Below are 19,405 nucleotides of genomic sequence, written 5' to 3'. Positions count from 1 at the left end.
CTTGTGGACCGTTAAGGCTGCAGACCCTGAATTGGGATACAGCCAGTAGCTCTCGAGGACTGGAGTTGGACACCCCTGATCTAGACCATATTTTCTCGTATTCAAAAGAAGATAAAAAAAAAAATTTCTTACCACACATGACATTGTATAACTCTATATTCTCAAACTCCGGCACCATCTTCTGAAATTTAAAGCTTGGCCCGTGGCCAATAAAGATTGTCTGCATGCAAAAAAGAAGAAACATGTAAAAAAAAGTCAAACAGTGAAATCAACTCGTGGAGTTTTCAAACAAACTTTATGAAAAACCATCGTGTGGACATCAGATCAGAGAGATGTACTCCTCATCATGAATTATAAGGTAATATTCAGCCATGTTTCTTGCCCTTCTCTCAAATTCTACTTTTCTCAAAACAATACTCCGTGTGGAACAAGAAGAAACCTCTGGGGCTGAAAATGAACCTTAGATTCCAAAAGCTGCAGTTCCTTCAGCCACCACTTGATGTCATCATCAAGGGTCAGTCAATCATGGGCTTCTGTGATAAACTGCCACTTTATAACAGATGGGCTTCTTTACGTTCTTTAACAATCACATCTGTACTGACAACACATCTGTCTTCAACTATTTAAATTCTGTTTACCTACAACTGCTACATGTCAGGCTTTAACTCACCTGGTTCAGCCACTGAGCTGCTCGTAGAGCTGCTGGTGTTTAGCATATTAAGGTACTCTGGCTCGCTGTGTGATTTAAAAAATGCTACATGGTAACCTTTGGCTCAGAAAGCCCAAGATGGCGGTACTCATAATGGTATTCAAACAAACCAAGCTTGACGCGCGATGCCTTTAACATATAAACACAGAAGGAGCAAACAGCAGACACACGAGTACCCTCATGCTGGTTATCTTGTTGTCAAAGCCGTGATCACCGAAGAAACCACATCGAGTCCTCGGTTTTTCTGGCATTTTCCTGCAAACAACAAACATGGAGTCAGTCACAAACATGCAGGCACTGAGTCAGTCTGTGGTTTTTCATCTCACTTTCTAAATATCAGTGAACTGGATGACTTAAAGTCCTCAAATTTAACCAGACATCATTTAAACATAAAATGGGAGTAGAGGTCACTGAGGCTGCTAGTTTCCTTTGTAATCATCTTATTTATTCCTCAGACTTGATAAGATCTCGATTTATTGGTAGTTAAAACACCGTTTCTGACCGATTAGAATCACAGGCTACCTGGCAATGTGCCACTTCCTCTCCATCAGCAGATGGACATCCTCAATCCGTCTGTTGTTGGCGTAGTGAAGCCTCTTGGGTAAATCCCGTTTCAGGTATGGCTTGAAGTGCTGAGCTGGCATTTTGCACTGAAACAGTAAACACAAAGGTGAACGACCCCTGCAAACACAGCGAACCGCTGGGCGTCTCCGTTTGCTTTAGGCTGTACTGTGATCGCATATATTTGTTACTTACAGTGAGGTTTGCAACCACAATTTTTGGGTCATCTGGAAATGGAAATTTGAGAAATATAAAGCAGGTTTTGCATCTAAAAAAGCATGTGTCACAGTGTGCTATTTAAACGTGCGGACTTACACGTGGTCGATTTTGGCTCACGGGGTCGTATTCTGCCCAGCGAGCCAGGGATCAGCATGATCTCGTCTATGTTGAGTGGGTAGCTGCTGAGAAACTCTGTCCTGTCGCAGTGGGCCTCCTCCATCCCTGAGACATAGCAGTGACATCTGTAACTTCTCGACGTACACAAGTTATGTGACCAAACGTGTCATGCTTGTGGTGCTGACACTGAGAGTAAACGCCAAGTGAAGGAACCTGTGTGTCTTTTAACCCTTTAAGACCTACCATAGAACCAAGTCCGCCAGAGCTTATATTATATGTTTACATGCTGTGGAGCCATTTTTGGGAGCATTTCAAGTTGCTATACATCAATACAACCATTACAGCCCAGATTTTAATAATATGTCTGCATTAAGTGCATAGTAATTACATAAATTGTAAAAAAGTGCAATAAACTACAAAAAATTTGAAAATCGTTTTTGTTTTTTAACATATATTTCTAGTTAGAGAAATTTAAGAGGCTTATCCCTCAAAACTGTAAATACAAAAAAGTTGCACAAAATAGTTTCCCACCACAGGAAATTTATTTTGAGTGTCTTCATAGTTTTATTTTTGAAATACACCAATTTTTATATACACTGCAGGAAAAACGAAAATAAATATTATAGTGCAAATTTGCAAAAAAGCAGCATATGCATCAAAATAAACTATTTCCAGCAGTGCAATATGAGTCCTAAGCATCCCAGAAACCACACAGAAAGTCATAAAGTCAAAGATAACTTTTAAAAACACCAGTATAGGCTCATGAGGCCCTGATGGTAAAAAAAACTACATTTCCGCGAAAATGACGTCACTTCCGGTTTCGGGCAGGTCATGGCGGACATGCAAAAGTTCGCACTGACATCTATCCCAATGTAGGAAGTGTTACAAACAGCTGATTGGATCGGCAAAGCGTGTTTCTGGAATATTATGTTTTTGTTGCTGCAAGTGCTTTTTATGCAGTTTTTGCAAAACTATATGTGGAAGGAAACTGTGACCGAGGACAAGCTGATGGCATAAGATGTAAGTACAACTCCTCCGGTTTCATATGCAAAAAAAATTATTGCGCTAGCTTACGTGGTTGCAGAGCTACCGGGATTTAAAAATAGTTACGCAAAACAGAGCGTGCTGCTCTGACCGGCTTTAAAGGGTTAAAAGAACCATGTGACTTTCAACAGTTTTAATAGAGACTATCAAACCTGATGTAACTCATGATTTCTGTGGCCACCAGAACTAGAAGAGGTCAGATCTAGTGTTTCTTTAATCCTGTTTTTCTCCCCTCACCCTCAACCAATCACAGCAGATGGCCCCGCCCCTCCCTGAGCCTGGTTCTGCTGGAAGTTTCTTCCTGTTAAAAGGGAGTTTTTCCTTTCCACTGTCGCCAACTGCTTGCTCATAGGGGGCCATCTGATATTTGGTGTTTTCTCTGTCATATTGTCTCTATTCATACTAAAAGCAGTGTGAGGTGTTTGCTCTTGTGATTTGATGCTACAGAAATAAAAGTGAACTGAATTAAACTAAACTGTAGAAATGTTGAGTCATTTTTGACCAATCCTTTCTCCCGTAGCCCTCATATAAAAAGTCTGTGCATAACTTCTTCCTTCCATTGCGAAAATTGGGAACATCCCATCTCAGAGTGATGCTGAAAAACTAGTCCATGCATGTGTTGTTTCTGGACTGGACTATTGCGATTGCTCGTTTCCAGGCTGTCCAAAAAAGTTCAGTGAAACCCTTCAAAGTTGATCCAAAGTTGTTGCAGCAAGAGAAATAAAGAGATCATATTTCTCCAAAAACACTGGCTCCCTGTCAAGACTGAATTTAAAAGTCTCTCTGGGACGATAAAGCACCATAACTGTATTATTCCAATAGAGTACTTCCATCTCAGGCTGCAACCTAGAAGTAGAAGAACCTTCAGCTATCAGGGCTCTCTCCACTGGAACCAGTTCATACCTGGATCAGGTGACCCTGAAACATTATTTATTAATGAGGCTTCAGGATCAGGCTGCTGGGGGACTTCCTGAGCACTTTTCCTTCCTCCTAGTGAAGGAGTAAAGGCTCTAAAGAAGGTATCTTACTCTGTAAAGGAGCTCTTCCCTCCAAGTACAAACATAGAGGACTGTCTAATCATTGCTGCATTTACAAGAACTGTAATAAAAGGGTTAATTAGACAAAATCCTCTGATTCAGCAGGTTTGTGTGGAGCTCGTACCGTGATCTCCTACAATGATGAGATTGATGCAGCGGTGCAGGTTCATCTGCTTCAGTCCATTCATTAGCTGACCAATGATGTTGTCGATTTCCCTCAGAGGGTTGTCCAGCTGTGGACAACATTTCAATTGAAACCAAAATGATTGATTATTGCATATTATTAATCGCACCTGCAGTGAAGAACTCTTAGAGCATCTTCAGGCCTTGCTCACCTCACTGCTGAGTGGACCCATTCGATGTCCGTAGGCATCGGGCTGCTCTGAGTGGATAGCATAAACATACGGCCTGGAAAGACACGACAAAGGAAACGTTGTGCTGTGAGACACTTTTCATGGAACAGTGATGACTGAACAAGGTAGAAAAAAAACATCTCAAGCATCTCACCTGAACGCACAACCAGAGAAGAAACACAAACACCTACTTCACCTGCTGACACACCGAGCTGTACAAACACTCCATGCACGTCACTACCCAGCACTTATCTGCAGCATCCCTTCAGACACCAAGCTACTTTTTGCACAATGCAACAGTATTTTGCACATTTCCACTGCACTGTCTTGTTTCTGTGTCGTCCTGTTCTGTCTGCTGTTTCACTGTCTTGTCTTGTTTTATTGCAGTGTTTGCACATTACACTGCTATATGTCATATGTAGCACCAGGGTCTCTGTACTGTAACACTGTGCATGGTTGAAATGACCATAAAAGCCACTTGACACTTATCAGCTTCTGACCCCAGACTAGCTCTACATACACTTAAATCTGCAGTCTCGTTCTCTCTCTATTTCTCTCTAAATAAACACTTCTGCTTGGAATAAAATAAATACAAATTAGGTTTGCGAATAAAATAAACTTTTAAATTATTGCAGATAGGGATGCACCGATACCGATACTGGTATCGGGTGTCGGGGCGGATACTGTAAAATGTGTGTGTACTCATACTCGTAAAAGTTAACTGATACCATGAACCGATACTAACTTATTTCATTAATCAGAGGGTGGCTTGTCATTTCTGTTGTAGTTTTTTAGATTGGCCACTAGGGGCTAATTATTATTTTATTTATTATTTATTTTATAATTTTTTATATTTTATTATTTATTTAATAATTATTATTTTGTGTGTTTGTTTACAATATGGACACTCTGCAATAATTTAAAAGTTTATTTTATTCTCAAACCTAATTTGTATTTATTTTATTCCAAACAGAAGTGTTTATTTATTATTCTGAAAGCTCGAGACAGTGCCAATAGTTCAGTGATATTTTGTTAAATTACAATGTGGAGACTCTGCAATAATTTAACAGAAGTGCTTATTTTTCACTTGAAATTTTTTTGTGGTCATTTTTATTAAGATTTTATTTTTTATCGGCAGGGAATATAATAAAACCTGTCTTCCAATTAATTGTATTTGTGTGTGTGTGTGTGTGTGTGTGTGTGTGTGTGTGTGTGGTAGAAGTATCGTTTTTTGTACTCTGTATCAGCAAGTACTCAGATCCAAGTATCGGTATCGTATTGGTTTGAAAAAAATTGTATCATTGCATCCCTAATTGCAGAGTGTCCATATTGTAAACAAACAAACAAAATAATTATTATTAAATAAATAATAAAATATAAAAAATTATAAAATAAATAATAAATAAAATAATAATTGGCCCCCTAGTGGCCAATCTAAAAAACTACAACAGAAATGACAAGCCACCCTCTGATTAATGAAATAAGTTGGTATCGGTTAACTTTTACAAGTATGAGTACACACACATTTTACAGTATCGGCCCCGACACCCGATACCAGTATCGGTATCGGTGCATCCCTAACATGTATCCTTTTTTAAATATTATTTCCAGTTGTAATTTCACACATTTTGACAATCCTCTGATCCTGATTCTGATCCTGCTTGCACGGACCATCGACCAGATAATCATGAAATCAACACACAAACTTTGACGTGAGAGAAACTTTACACGAGTGCTGCAGTTTTGTTTAGTAAGTAAAAAAGATATGGACGCACCTGACATCATCGGGCAAGTGCAGCCAGTGCAAGATGGTCAAAATCCTCCTTTCAAGGGGAATCACCCTGAAAACAAGAATCAGCTGATGATTAAAATGTTAATGACAAAACCTGCGTGACGATCACTTTTTATTCTGTCACCGAATAGCTGAGGCTGATGGTTTGAATGTAAATCAGCAGATGAACACGCCGTTTTGTTCTGACTGCTCGGACTCTTCAATGGCCTTTGTTGTGACGGACTGTGTAGGAGTATTGTCCCATTGTCTGTCTGTCTCAGGATGTGACTAGTGCGCATCTTCATGTGTAGCCCTCGTGATCATTGAGTCATGCAGATACTCGCTGACATGAACCTGTCTGCTTCGTGCCTGTCGGTCGAGCTGGGCTCGTTCATCGGGTCAGATCAAAATCAAAAGCTCCTCTTTTACTTCTGTGCTGCTCAGACTAACAGTTTGTAGTTAATTACACGAAGCATCAGAGAAGCACTGTTGCTCGATCATGTCACACATTTTAATACTTGCTTTTTAAATTAAAATCTTTGACTCTGCCCAGTATCCCGTTATCATTTCACTTCTCCTCACTGCTTCAGACTCAATCTTCAAGAGTTTTTCAGCTACTGAAGTGTATTTTTGTTGTTTTTTCCCTGAACCTCCCTCATTATTTCTCCTCAAAGACTGAGTTTTATTTATTTTAGTGCATTATTGTGTTATTTGGCAAGTAGAAAGATTTCACCACAATGAACAACAGCTTCATGTCTCCTTTCTGTACTGTTTCCCTAAATTGGCAACATCCACACCTAAGCCACTTCCCCAGCCACAAACTGGCATCCAGGCTGTACCCAGCTGTTTGCCCCATGAAACGAGTCATAGGCTCCAGCCCCACTTATCCCTGAGGGGGCACTTCATTAAGAGAGATCCAGGGTCGGACATTTAAAGAAAATCAACACAAAATATATCAAGAATGTATAAGTAGTGCAGGAAAAGTGGAAGTGACTCCTCAGCAGTGTTGGTCAAGTTACTTGAAAAAGTAATCAGTAATTAATTACTGATTACTTCCCCCAAAAAGTAATCCCGTTACTTTACTGATTACTTATTTTCAAAAGTAATTAATTACTTAGTTACTTAGTTACTTTTTAAAAACACGATTTACAACCTGAATAGGTGATAAAGTGATAGATCTTTCAGCCCAATTCTACTTTTTCTGCATAATCATCATACAAAATGTAATCAAATGGAAAAGTCTCTTTTTAAAACTTGTTTTATTAGTTTTAATCTTTTAACTTTATGCATCAAGCAAAAATTTAATTATCTGCAACATTCTCTGACTGGAAGAAATTAGTTTAATATTTAAACCTATTTTCTGCACATTCCAGCACATAAAATAAAATATTATTTTTGTGTGTTTACACTCAGTCTTTCAAATAGATGCAAGTAAAACACAGCAGAAAATAAATAAAGTCAAAGACTAGCGGTCCTGTTGCTCTATTTTCACCTGTAAAGCAGGAGTGGGGTAGGCGGAGGTTTACCCTGGTGCGGTTTTAGTAACGCAGTAACGCAGCGCTCCTACGGGAAAGTAACGGTAATCTAATTACCATTTTTGCAATAGTAATCCCTTACTTTACTCGTTACTTGAAAAAAGTAATCAGATTACAGTAACATGTTACAAGTAACACATTACTGCCCATCTCTGCTCCTCAGTAAAGTCTGATATCAAAAGCTACTGAAAAACATTCCAGTACTAACTTAAGTACCAAGGCCAGAAGAACGTGCCTGGTTTCACTCCTTGTTTCTCAGCCGTGATCCAGATCTGAAAAAAAGAAACAAAAGGAGATGAAATCCAGAAATCCAACGGTCCTCTTAAAGTGTTTTAAGTGACCTTAACACATTACGTAAGCTCTTCAAATCTATGGAGAGAAAATGTTGACAAAATGGTCACAAATGTGTTCAATATTCTCAGGCTTTTGTGTCACTCTGCGTACTTACAAATGTTGCTCCAGCACACGTACAAACACCAGTATTTACAGAAGCACGCTTTTTTACATTTGCATTTTATGCTTTAAGAGCTACGCCTGCTTTTTGTCCTGCACTGGACTCTAGACTGGACTCACAGGCTGTCCGCCCCACCAGCGGTGGTTCAGTTTCTCTCTGGAACGCAGTGTGAACGTGGCGTTAAAGTCCGGGTCATACATGGTGTTCCCCACAATCCCGTGGGACTCTGGGTACAGGCCCTGCAGACAGACGGCACATTTACTGTTTTAAAAATGAGTCCTACGCTTGAGTCCAACACGAGCGCAGTGTGAGGGCATTTTGAACACACTGCAAACATTTGTGTTTGCTCATTCTGCAGACAGAGTACTCATTAACAGACTAGCTTTACTGTAACTCTAACATGAACCATCCATTAATATGCTGGCTCACTCACCGTGGCTAAGGTGTACAAATTTGGGAATGTTTTTGATGGGTAGACTGGTCGCATGTACGGCGTAGACGTACCACATCCTCCTGAGGGGAAACAAAAGGAAACTTTTTGTTACATTTTGTATTTTAAAAAGTAAAGAGTTGTGAAAGCTGCATTTTACAGGATGATACAAGTAACTAGGCTTTATGTTTGACTCATCAAAGAGGAAATAAAGGTCATACAGAAACTGTTGGCTCTGTAAAAATCACTTAAATACAGATGAAGTTAAAAAGAAGACATACTGAGTTTATGAAGGTTTGGGATGACAGACTGGTCCTTCTTCAGGTAGGAGGCTCTGAACCCATCGAGCGAGAGCATGATGAGAGGAGGACGGACGAAGCTGAGAAGCACAAGAATGACAAAGTTGATTGATCTGGTAACATCACCAAACTGCAGTTATCCTCCAAAATGGTGTTTCAGGTTTCTATAGAAGACGTGGAGCCATTATGCTTTTTTTGGAGATGTGGTTAGTCATCAGACTCCACGGTAGGGATGGGTACCGGTATCATAAACGGTAGTAACCAGACCGAAAAGCAGCGCACATTTCGGTGCTTTATTTTCCTGAGCTGTGATACACTTTAGATTCTAGCCAATCATTTTACGTTTCCGAGGATAGTAGGCGGGTCCAGGTACGTACGTTCTTTTAGAGCAGAGCTACAGATTAAAAATGTCCAAGGCAAAGCGGTCAAAAGTCTGGCTGTACTTCACAGCAAAAGATGCAAACTCAGCAGCTGCAACAAGTGCTTTAAGCTGATACTGTGTGATAATGCATGTAAGGTGAACTAGCAAACACCATCATAGTTACATGCAGCTGTCTTCTTGTTTGATGGCAGATACTCCCTTCACTCTGGCCAAAAAGGCTAAAATGACCAAAGAAAAAGTGGAAAACAGCTAAACATGAGAGGTTTTTGGACCAATTTTGTGTTCTCCATTCTTTAAGCACCGGCACCGTTTCAAAAGTACCGGTTTGGCACCGGTATCGGATAAAACCTAAACGATACCCATCCCTACTCCATGAAGTTTGCATCTTCTCCCCGTGTTTGTGTGGCTTCTCCCCGGGTACTCCGGCTTCCTCCCACAATCCAAAGCCATGCACTTAGTGGGGATAATTGGCAACTCTAAATTGCCCACAGGTGTGAACGCGGGAGTTAATGTGAGTGCAAATGGATGTCGGTCTCTGTGTGTGTTAGACGGGCGACCTGTCCAGGGTGTACCCTGCCTCTCACCCTGAGACAGCTGGGATAGGCTCCAGCGCCCCCACGACCCTGAAAAAGGATAAGCGGATGGATGGTTGCTCATCGATCTTACCCTGCAGGGCATTCAGGACTCTTGATGTCCTCGCATTCTTCTTGCAGCCATGAAGTCTCACCTTGTGAGGAAACCACAGTACATCACATGCTTTACAGTAAATTTAATCTCCATGTCACTCAGTTAAAATGATACTGATATGTACCTTTGCACATGGACTTGTAATTTGAGCAGCAGTCTCCTTTTTCCAGACAGTCCTCTGAGCAGTGGCAGGCATGGTCTTCGTTCCTCTCCTCCCCACAACGTTCCGGTTTGCATTCAAAGCCTCCCTCTGAGCACAAACAGGAAGTCAGTTCATTGATTATTTCTGTGTGTGAAAAATAACATTTTCACAGGATTCTCTGCAGTTCTTTGAAAATCTCAGCACATGCAATGATTCAGCAGCTTGTAGAAGCAACTTCAGCAGCAGTAACCTAAGTTAGTCTGGTCCACTGGTCCACTCGTCTTTGCAACACTGCTCCAGTTGACTGAGGTTGATGGTTATTTGTTTGAGCACAGATCTCTTAATGATCTTTTTCTTCTTCGGTATATTCAGATAGAACTTTGCAGACCTAATCTGTGCTGCCATGCTCCTTCTTAAAGATTAGAGTCCTATCCTGGCACAATATCATAACCTTTAACATTTAACATGTGAATGAAATGAATAGTTTGAGGCCTCTGAGCTCCAGCTCTTGTTCTGTTTTGGGGGTTTTGCAGTTAGCCTGAGCAGAGACATCCACTCCTGGGAAGATGGTGACATCGTGATGAGATATACACAGTGTTGGGAAGGTTACTTTTAAAATGTATTCCATTACAGATTACAGAATACATGCCCCAAAATGTATTCTGTAACGTATTCCGTTATGTTACTCAATGAGAGTAACGTATTCTGAATACTTTGGATTACTTAATATATTATCATGCTGTTTACAACTACATGAATGTATTGCTGTGATTTATTACTGTTACTGAAGGTCCGCGGCTCCGAACTGTAGTAAAGGGACCTCTGGCTAATACGGTGGGTTCTGTGTCAGCTCGTAGCTGAAAACTAGCTTTACTTTGTTGTCTGGGTCAACTTTGCTAGCAGAGACAGAGAGAGGTGTTGAAAGGCTGCTCCAACGGAACTTATTGTTTCAGAGGAAAACACGAACACGTACAGTCGAGTCTTAATAGCTTACTTACAACTGGGCTCGTCAGGCTCTCTTCTTGGCTGCAGTGGTTATTATTATATTTACATGCTTCCAGCTCCCGTTTCTGCTCGATGACAGCTCGTACTTTTCCTTTTTCTCCCTCCCTCGCTCACAGACACATAACGTGTATGGCAGTCCATTCTCCCTGCAGCACGGACTACACTGCCCATGATGCTACATTCTTTAGAGCTATATCTGTAGCATTCTGCCTGTTAGCTTAGCACAACAACAACAGGCGCTCTCTCACCCAGGAAACACGCAGAGAGAGAGCGTCGCCCTGTAACCATGGCAACCGTAACGCTGCCGCCTGGAACAACAGAACGTAGCTGTCAAACAAAACCCAAACAGTCCTGACCCGCCACAATATGAAACAGGGAAGTACCGCCGTGTAATCCATTTATTTCAACAAAGTAACTGTATTCTAAATACCACCTTTTTAAACTGTAACTGTAACGGAATACAGTTACTCATATTTTGTATTTTAAATACGTAACGGCGGTACATGTATAGAGATTGACAGACCACGTGACTTTCGCGCATTGCATGCCGGTAACTCGTGGCAAAACAGTCCAAAACGTTCATTCTCCGGTTCCAATACCTTCTTGCTTTTTCTTTGCCCCCCAAAAAAGTTATGTACAAAACGAAGGAGAACAATGTCGGTCTGTACAAAGACAGACTTGATGAAAAGGCAAAGAAAAGATACGAGGAAAAAATCAAAGGAGTGAAAGGGTTAGACCCTTACGAGCACACGGAGTGGACAAAATACGTCAGCGTGCTGCCCAACTTTCACCACGCTCATATTTATAATTATACGGTTCTTGGAGTGAGTGCATACACTCATGAAGTTTAGTAACTTCAGGTCACTGCAACAAGCCCAGGAACAGTTTACCGACGGATGGGTACAGGACCATGAAATGCACCGTGTAGAACGAAAGACCATCGTACGTATCATAAGTTTACCAGTCTCACAAATCGTCTTCATAAATACACATTCGTTAACCGTTTATTAATAGGACCTTTAAGCTAAACGGTAATTAATTAGTAGTGGAAATAATTTCTGGTTCGCATTACAGAAATGTAGCAGTGACAATAATATTGTATGCTGTAATCGTACTGGGCAATTAGTGATAGCATAGCGCCACAATTTCTGTTCAGCGCCAGACTTGCTTGTAACCTATATCACCAATTATGTTATAAAAAATGACATATTAACTACTACAAAACACTGACCTTTGTGGAAATGTTTGGAGCAAACTAACCTGTGAGCTGGATGTTCTGGGACGTTATATTTGGTCTTTGAATGGCTGCAATCCAGGCCATCTGTCGCCTCTTTTTACTTCAGAAACATGGCTCGAATAATTTCTCTTCAACGACGTAATCCGATAAAAAAAAAAAACGATCTCTTTACCCGTCGGCTTCCCGTGGCTGTCATGCGACCGGCTATTGCAGTTAATAATACAACAGCTTCTTAACAGTTTGTGTTTCTTTTTATCGCTGTGTAACTGATTTCAATTGAAAGCCTGCGTGCGCTAGTACCTCTTGCCACGAGTTCCCAGAATTCTTTGCGGTTTTACCCTTGAATGACGTCACTTTTCAATCTATTCCGTTACTCCCCAACACTGGATATACATACATGCATTTGATTAGCAGCACCAACCTGCTTCCTACCTCATTAATTCAGATGAAAGCAGGAAACACATCAGCGTGCTGCATCATAACAAATTCAATCTGATTACATCATAACGTTACTCTTTCTGGCTCCGTTTAAGACGCGTTTTTTTCCTTTCATTCAGGCGTTTACAAAACTTCTGAAGGAATGTGTTATCATGTACAAAGTTTTCACAAAACTCTGGTATTTGTAACGTTTCCTGAGACACTAAACGATGCTGAACCGTCACACAGCCTGGTTAGTAGGTGTGAACGACATTAAAAATGACTTTCAGCTGTTCCCTTATTCACAGCACATAGTGCTCTGTGTTTGATTTGGCATCTCAAAGGATTTTTGTCACAAAGTCCACAGAGTCTCCTCGTTCTGCAGAAACCCATCCAGCAATCAGACTCCTGCACAGCACGTTCACTCCATTCACTGATCGTTAGCCATGTGGTACAAACTCTACAGAGCTTGTTGATTAAACCATTGTGTTACTGAGCCTTGAAAGTACTGCAGTGTCTCTGTGGGTCCATGACCATCTCAGGCTGCACATTCGCCTCCAGCAGCCTCGACAGCTTGTTCAACTTTAGCTAAATTCTGCCGTTCAGCTGCCTCCGAGTCCCCAATGAGCCCGTTCCACTGTTTAACTGTCTTCTCCCAACCAGCGTTTTCAGATCTCAGATCTCTGTTGCATAACAAAGGGTCCTAAAATGTGTTACAGATGATCCATACCCAGGCAACGCTGACTTTTTATTTTAAAAAGACCCACAAGAAGCTCATGGTTGCTGAAATCATTTGAAGATTTTTTAAATGTTCCAGTTGTTTACTTCATGTTTTCAAGATGAACGTACAGTTATCTGTGATGCAACCAAATTAAATTAGCATCAGATGAAAATTAACATTTAGGCTTTTGTTAAATGTCCCTGTGTTACAAGAGAAAGTGCTCATCCCGAGCTTTGTAGGCATGTTAGACACTATATGAAGCATATGTAAATATCTATACTTTTAATATTAGACCGCTCTGATTGGCTGTTCCACATCTCTAAACTGCTTTTAAGGGTTTACATTGTCAGCTCGATGCAGTTGACCAAGAGCCACAGACTGGGTAAGAAAACAGGAAGTGAAGAAACGAAGAGAGACGTGAGCGAGTGTGTAGAAGACTGACCTGTTTTCAGGCAGTGCTCGTCAAAGTCAGAGCAGCAGCTGTAGTAGGTTTTGCAGAGATTGTCACATCTGCATCCCGGAGGGCTGGCCACCTCCAGCTCAAAGCACCTCCCCTTACAGGAGCCCGCTGAGCTGACCCACTCTGAAATGACTACAGGGAGGGGAAGGGCCCACATACAACGTTTATCAAGTATAATGGTGTACAGCTCTGATATAAAATGTGCTTTTATGTCTTTAAGCAAAATCGAGAAGTCATAGGACACAAGTTCTAGCTCAGTTTGCCTCCATAACAGTCGTTCAAGGTACATTAAAGTAATTTTCCTTTAACATTTTTTGTCATCTAGATTTTCGATGTCAAAACTCGTGATTAAAACTCTCCTGTTGATGTGAAGTTAAAGTTAAATAAATGCAACACGTTCCTGCTTGAAGTTTTGTTCATTAAGGAGGAAACATGTACATACAGATATATATTCACATCTATGCTGCTATGATAAGAGTGAGAAACAAAACACCAACAGTAGCTACTAGCTCGTGTTTTTTCTAGCTTTGATGCTTTGGTGTAACTTAATACACATTTTAAACATCGATGTCACTTTGGTCAAAATGCAGAAATAAAAGTTTCCACCATATTTGATCCCATCAGTCTTCAGCTCAGCTATAAGACTTTTCTTTCTGAACTCAACAGCCCATAATAAGCGTTGCTAAGACACCGAGTGTGTTCTCACTTTTAGTATGAGACGGCGGGTTGTCTCCTCCCTCTGAAGGTCGGCTGGCTTGAAACACATAAGCTCTGCTGACATCAACGCCCCACAGACAGAACACAACCACTACCTGCAGAACACCAGAGAGCATTACTTTTAACACATTTCCACTCCTCAAGGTCAAAGGTCAGGCTGGGAGCATCTCTACAGCTTTAGTATCCTGCTCAGCAAATCTTTACAAGTACTGATGTTTACCAAAGTATGATTTAAAACCCAGATTTAAGGTGAAAGCAGCTCAGAGTGGTGACAGGAGCTTTGTTTAATGCAGCTCCAATGATTTTAATAGGTTTAATTACACCAGGGGTGGGCAACGCCAGGCCTCGAGTGCCGGTGTCCTGCAGGGTTTAGATCTCACCCTGTGTCAGCACACGTGAATCAGATGATTAGTTCATTACCAGCCCCCTGGAGAACTTCAAGACATGTTGAGGAGGTCATTTAGCCATTTGAATCAGCTGTGATGGATCAAGGACACATCTAAAGCCTGCAGGACACCGGCCCTCGAAGCCTGAAGTTGCCCACCCCTGAATTACACAATCATGCAGTTGGACAAGTACGACTTTCCCTGAAGAATCAACTAGATGGCAACTTTGTTGCTCGAAGATCTGTTAATGATGAAGCCTAAACAGTTGTGCACGTTGCTGTGCCATGTGCACCAGGTGCACTTTTACACCCACATACAGTTGCAGATGTTGACCTGATGTCTCCACTTTTACCCAAATAATAATAAAAAAGATTCACACAGATTTACATATTCAGAGTTTCCTTCTTCCATTACGATATTTATTACTATTCAATATTTTAGACAATAAAAACACTCAAATTAGTAGAAATCTTACATGAAGTAACATAAGTGAAAGCATAAGTGAGACCATGACCTGAACACCGAGTTTAGAAACAAATGTTTGATCTGAAATGTGACTCACATCCGCGGCTCACGGATCACGTTTGGCCTTGACAGACAGTTTGGACTCTGCAGGTCAACCTCATGCGTGTCATGTGTCAGCGGCGGTAACATTTCTGCGCCGTATCAGGCACACACAACACTTGTTATAAAGTCCCAAAGTAGCCCAATTAGGTCCAGATGTGTCTGGTAACTGGATATTTTCTGTCAACTCAGCATGTGGCCAGATGTTAGATGTACTGTGACTTCTCCTCCACACTACAGCTGTCACAATCTATGTCAATACAGCGCCGTGACTTGTGGATCGTGTCAGAGTGCTCAAGGTTGCCAAAATCAGTATGTTATCCGGGTATTTTGACGTCAACTCAGTGCGGACTGGTGTGTTCTTTAAACTCTGACGATCCAGTGACTGATGACTAATTCAGGTATAAATCATTTTTAATATATAGCGGTTGCTAATTTCAATTCATTCTAAAATGAATAATAAAAGTGATGATGGTGATCAAACCCACGTCCTGAAGGACGGACACGGGAGTGATCCACGGCGGAAGCGTTAACCTAAAGCGTTTGCTTACCTTTACCTCCCACAGGTAAACAAATCTGCGGCATTGTTGACAATGAGCTGTTCGAGGCTATCCATCATCATCATCATCATCATCATGTGTCCCGGCGTGAGTCAGACCAAAAATAACAGCAGCAGTCACCGCTGCTGCATAATTGATACTTCTCAGACTTATGTAACGCCTTCTTTCTTAAAGTGAAGCTTCCAGGTTTGCGCGTTTGCGCTGATATGAGGCGCGGAGCGACTGTGTCGCTCTCAGGTCGATACATCTGCAGCCCTGCGATCTGTTCAGAGGGCAGGCGGGGCGGAGCTGGGAAACGCTTCAAATGAAGCAAAACGACACAACGCTGCAATCAAACCAACAAAACTGTCACAGTCTTACCGTACCAAGTTTCCCACGAGCATTTTCCACAGAGTCGCTCTACTTCTGAAAGATGTGACCAACGTCCGACAGAAGGTCCTCGGTGCACCTCCGCAGATCGATGAGGCACCGCGCAGGCTCCAACTCTCTCTCTCTCTCGCTCTCTCTCGCTCTCTCTCTCCCTGTCTCTCTCTCTCTCTCTCCCTGTCTCTCTCTCTCTCTCTCCCTGTCTCTCTCTTTCTCTCTCTCCCTGTCTCTCGCTCTCTCTCTCTCCCTGTCTCTCGCTCTCTCTCTCCCTGTCTCTCGCTCTCTCTCTCTCTCTCCCTGTCTCTCTCTCTCTCTCTCCCTGTCTCTCTCTTTCTCTCTCTCCCTGTCTCTCTCTCTCTCTCTCTCTCCCTGTCTTTCTCTCTCTCTCTCTCCACTTGTTTGCCTTTGCTCTCTCTCTCTCTCCCTCTCTCTCTCTCTCTCCACTTGTTTGCCTTTGCTCTCTCTCTCCCTCTCTCTCTCTCTCCCTCTCCCCCTCTCTCTCCCCCCTATCTCTCTCTCTCTCCACTTGTTTGCCTTTGTTCTCTCTCTCTCTCTCTCCCTCTCTCTCTCTCTCTCCCTCTCCCCCTCTCTCTCCCCCTATCTCTCTCTCCACTTGTTTGCCTTTGTTCTCTCTCTCTCTCCCTCTCTCTCTCTCCCCCCTATCTCTCTCTCTCTCCACTTGTTTGCCTTTGTTCTCTCTCTCGCTCTCTCTCTCCCTCTCTCCCTCTCTCCCTCTCTCTCCCTCTCCCCTCTCTCTCCCCCCTATCTCTCTCTCTCTCCACTTGTTTGCCTTTGTTCTCTCTCTCTCTCTCCCCCTTTCTCCCTCTCTCTCTCTCTCTCTCTCTCTCTCTCTCTCTCTCTCTCTCTCTCCCCTCCCTCCCCCCCCCTCTCGGTGATCCAATAGGAGATGAAGTAATGGTAACAGCTGCGCTGTGGTACAAGAGAGCGTCAGGTCGGGGTGACGCTCCGGAGTCCGACACAGTCAGCAGCATTGAAGCGATCAGAGAGAGAGGGAGGGAGGGGGAGGAGGGGTGTGGGGGGGGCACTCGGGGAAAATAAATTGTCTAATCTTTGATCCTGAACGTTTACTGTCTAAAGGAATATGCTGGTTTCATTAATATTGATTTCTGTGAGGTTGATCAGACTTTGTTGTAATAAGCGCTGACAGCTGAGATTTAAAGCTCTCTGTAGCTGCTGTGGAATAAGAAAAGTGTGGTGGACACATGTTGCACAACAAAGCAGTTTTGAATTTTCCTGAGAAATGTTGCACTGAGTCAAAGTCCCAAACTGACTGTATGCTGTCTTATCAAATGCTTAGCGTTGCCTAATGACCGGTGATGAAATCTGAGCAACGCACAGTGACTGTGACGGTCCAGAAAAACAGAAAGCAGTTCCAGCTTCACCACATTTTCAGTCTTTATTCGTGGAATACTGAAAATCATCTGAAAATACCAGCAAACTGTGGAAAATCCACAGGACGGGGTTTTTGAAGCTCTGTCAAACTACAAAGTTCATATTTCCCTTTAACACAAACAGGAGGTTGAGCTGAACATTGGTTATTTCTTAAAATGAATTTTGGCTAAAGCAGTAAAACAGAGCTGCCACGTCACTCAGCGAGGACACTCCCTGCATGAATACACTTTATGTTCTGTCTGCAAATGTTCCAAAGCAGCCAATGCCCATGACTTTCAACAGGAAAGTACTGCAGTGCATAAGGATGGGCTTTCCACAGCCATCTATGTGAAGACGTGGGCAGTGAGGGCTTGTAAAGTAAACCTGTTTGCCTCTGCTTCGAGTTTTTGGGGCTTTTCTTTTACTATGAAATTCACACACCTCAGGAATAATTCACCAGCACACAATCACCCCTCAGGTTCCTCTTTGTTCACAGGAGAAGGTAGAGTTTCATCCAGGATGTGGCACCAACACACCAGATGTGGAAATGAGCTCTGTCCATCGTGTGTCTTAGGTGGCGAGGAGGGCGGCGTTCCACTGGAGGTGCTGGAGCGATTCTTAGTGTTTCATTTAGAGATCAGAAGAAAAACATGGTTGCAAATTAGCAGAACGTGTGCACTGATATTCCCGCCTGCTACCACACAACAGCAGGCCATTAGAGGCTATCCAGAAGCTGTGTGTGCAGAACCGTGAACCTCCTCCTCAGGTAAAGACGAGAAACGTTTGGATTTGTGTTCGTGAGACACCTCAGAGGACATTTCATAAGTTTCCTTTACTTTAGACACACGTGCTCAAATTTCAGCGGAGAGGTCAGAGGTCATGTGCTGCAGGTCAACATTTATTGACTTGTTCAAGGACATCAAACACATCAGCGTACTCTCCTGTTTTTCTTTTGTTTTTATTTACCGAACAAAGAAAGTCTTTTGTGTTTCAGTGAATGTGAATCTACTTGAAATTCATGGCAGAACGTAATAAATGATTAATGGCCAACACTTATAAACACACGTAAACATTTAAGGGACTTTGTATCACAGAGGGTGCACGTCTCAGCCGGAGACAAAAGGCTGATCCAGCATCAGAAGCTCAGCCTCCGTCTCTCTGACTGAACTGACTGAAAGCTCAAAGATACCTGAAGCCTGCAGTTTACCAACCCAGCGCAGCCAAATCATGTGATTCACATGTTAGACAAACAGCGGGACGAAGACACAACACTACGAAGAGAGCACCGTTAGTCAAAGCTATCTCGTCTCTGCGCTCCCTCTAATGGCGCCCTTGTACGGCGGGCGAGAGGCTTCAGAAGATGTTTATCTGTCAGGCTGGATGATCACCACAGAAAGTCACAGCTCAGCCATGTTGAACAGCACATGCAGCCTTTCAAAAGGCTCTGCTCTCACTGACAGTCTGCTGTTGGGGGGCGTACTGGGGGAAGGGAGCTCTCCGGGCTTTGAAATGGATCTGTACGTCCATCCCCTCGGGGGGGAACATCCTCGTCTTACAAAGACCACACACAGACATAAACAGTCACATATGCACGGGCACGCATTCAAACAGAGGCAGCGTGCCAGAAGCACACACGCTGGTTTTCATGGACAAGAAGACAAAAGACAAAACATTTGAGAACATTTTAAGAAACTGCGCCTCATTCGTGGTTGTTTCTGAGCCAAGCTTTGATGCTTCGGCGGGCTGATGGCGGTCAGGCCACAGCTTGAATTTCAAAGCACCTGGACAAACCACAGCAGCAAAACCAGTGAGATTCGATTAGATGGAACTTTATTCATCC

The 19,405-nt window shown here is 42.5% G+C and overlaps 1 protein-coding gene across 1 annotated transcript in view; it reads right to left on the bottom strand.

The window, feature by feature from the left end:
- enpp2l (ectonucleotide pyrophosphatase/phosphodiesterase 2-like) overlaps positions 1 to 16,323 on the bottom strand; it is a 43,611-nt gene extending 27,288 nt beyond the window's left edge. The window contains exons 1-17 of the mRNA XM_085149196.1: positions 16,173 to 16,323; positions 14,287 to 14,392; positions 13,563 to 13,712; positions 9,723 to 9,848; positions 9,578 to 9,638; positions 8,512 to 8,609; positions 8,234 to 8,313; positions 7,920 to 8,039; positions 7,563 to 7,618; positions 5,816 to 5,881; positions 4,023 to 4,095; positions 3,812 to 3,920; positions 1,586 to 1,711; positions 1,466 to 1,497; positions 1,232 to 1,359; positions 886 to 964; positions 133 to 220 (exon numbers count right to left, since the gene is read on the bottom strand). Coding sequence (XP_085005322.1) covers positions 133 to 220; positions 886 to 964; positions 1,232 to 1,359; positions 1,466 to 1,497; positions 1,586 to 1,711; positions 3,812 to 3,920; positions 4,023 to 4,095; positions 5,816 to 5,881; positions 7,563 to 7,618; positions 7,920 to 8,039; positions 8,234 to 8,313; positions 8,512 to 8,609; positions 9,578 to 9,638; positions 9,723 to 9,848; positions 13,563 to 13,712; positions 14,287 to 14,392; positions 16,173 to 16,190 — 1,516 coding nt within the window. The 5' untranslated portion in view covers positions 16,191 to 16,323. The remainder of the gene's footprint in view (positions 1 to 132; positions 221 to 885; positions 965 to 1,231; positions 1,360 to 1,465; positions 1,498 to 1,585; positions 1,712 to 3,811; positions 3,921 to 4,022; positions 4,096 to 5,815; positions 5,882 to 7,562; positions 7,619 to 7,919; positions 8,040 to 8,233; positions 8,314 to 8,511; positions 8,610 to 9,577; positions 9,639 to 9,722; positions 9,849 to 13,562; positions 13,713 to 14,286; positions 14,393 to 16,172) is intronic.
- Positions 16,324 to 19,405: the final 3,082 nt, after the last annotated feature.

The sequence above is a fragment of the Neolamprologus multifasciatus genome, chromosome 22, assembly GCF_963576455.1.
Source record: "Neolamprologus multifasciatus chromosome 22, fNeoMul1.2, whole genome shotgun sequence".
Lineage (NCBI taxonomy): Eukaryota > Metazoa > Chordata > Actinopteri > Cichliformes > Cichlidae > Neolamprologus > Neolamprologus multifasciatus.
This window is presented reverse-complemented; position numbering and strand designations above follow the sequence as displayed.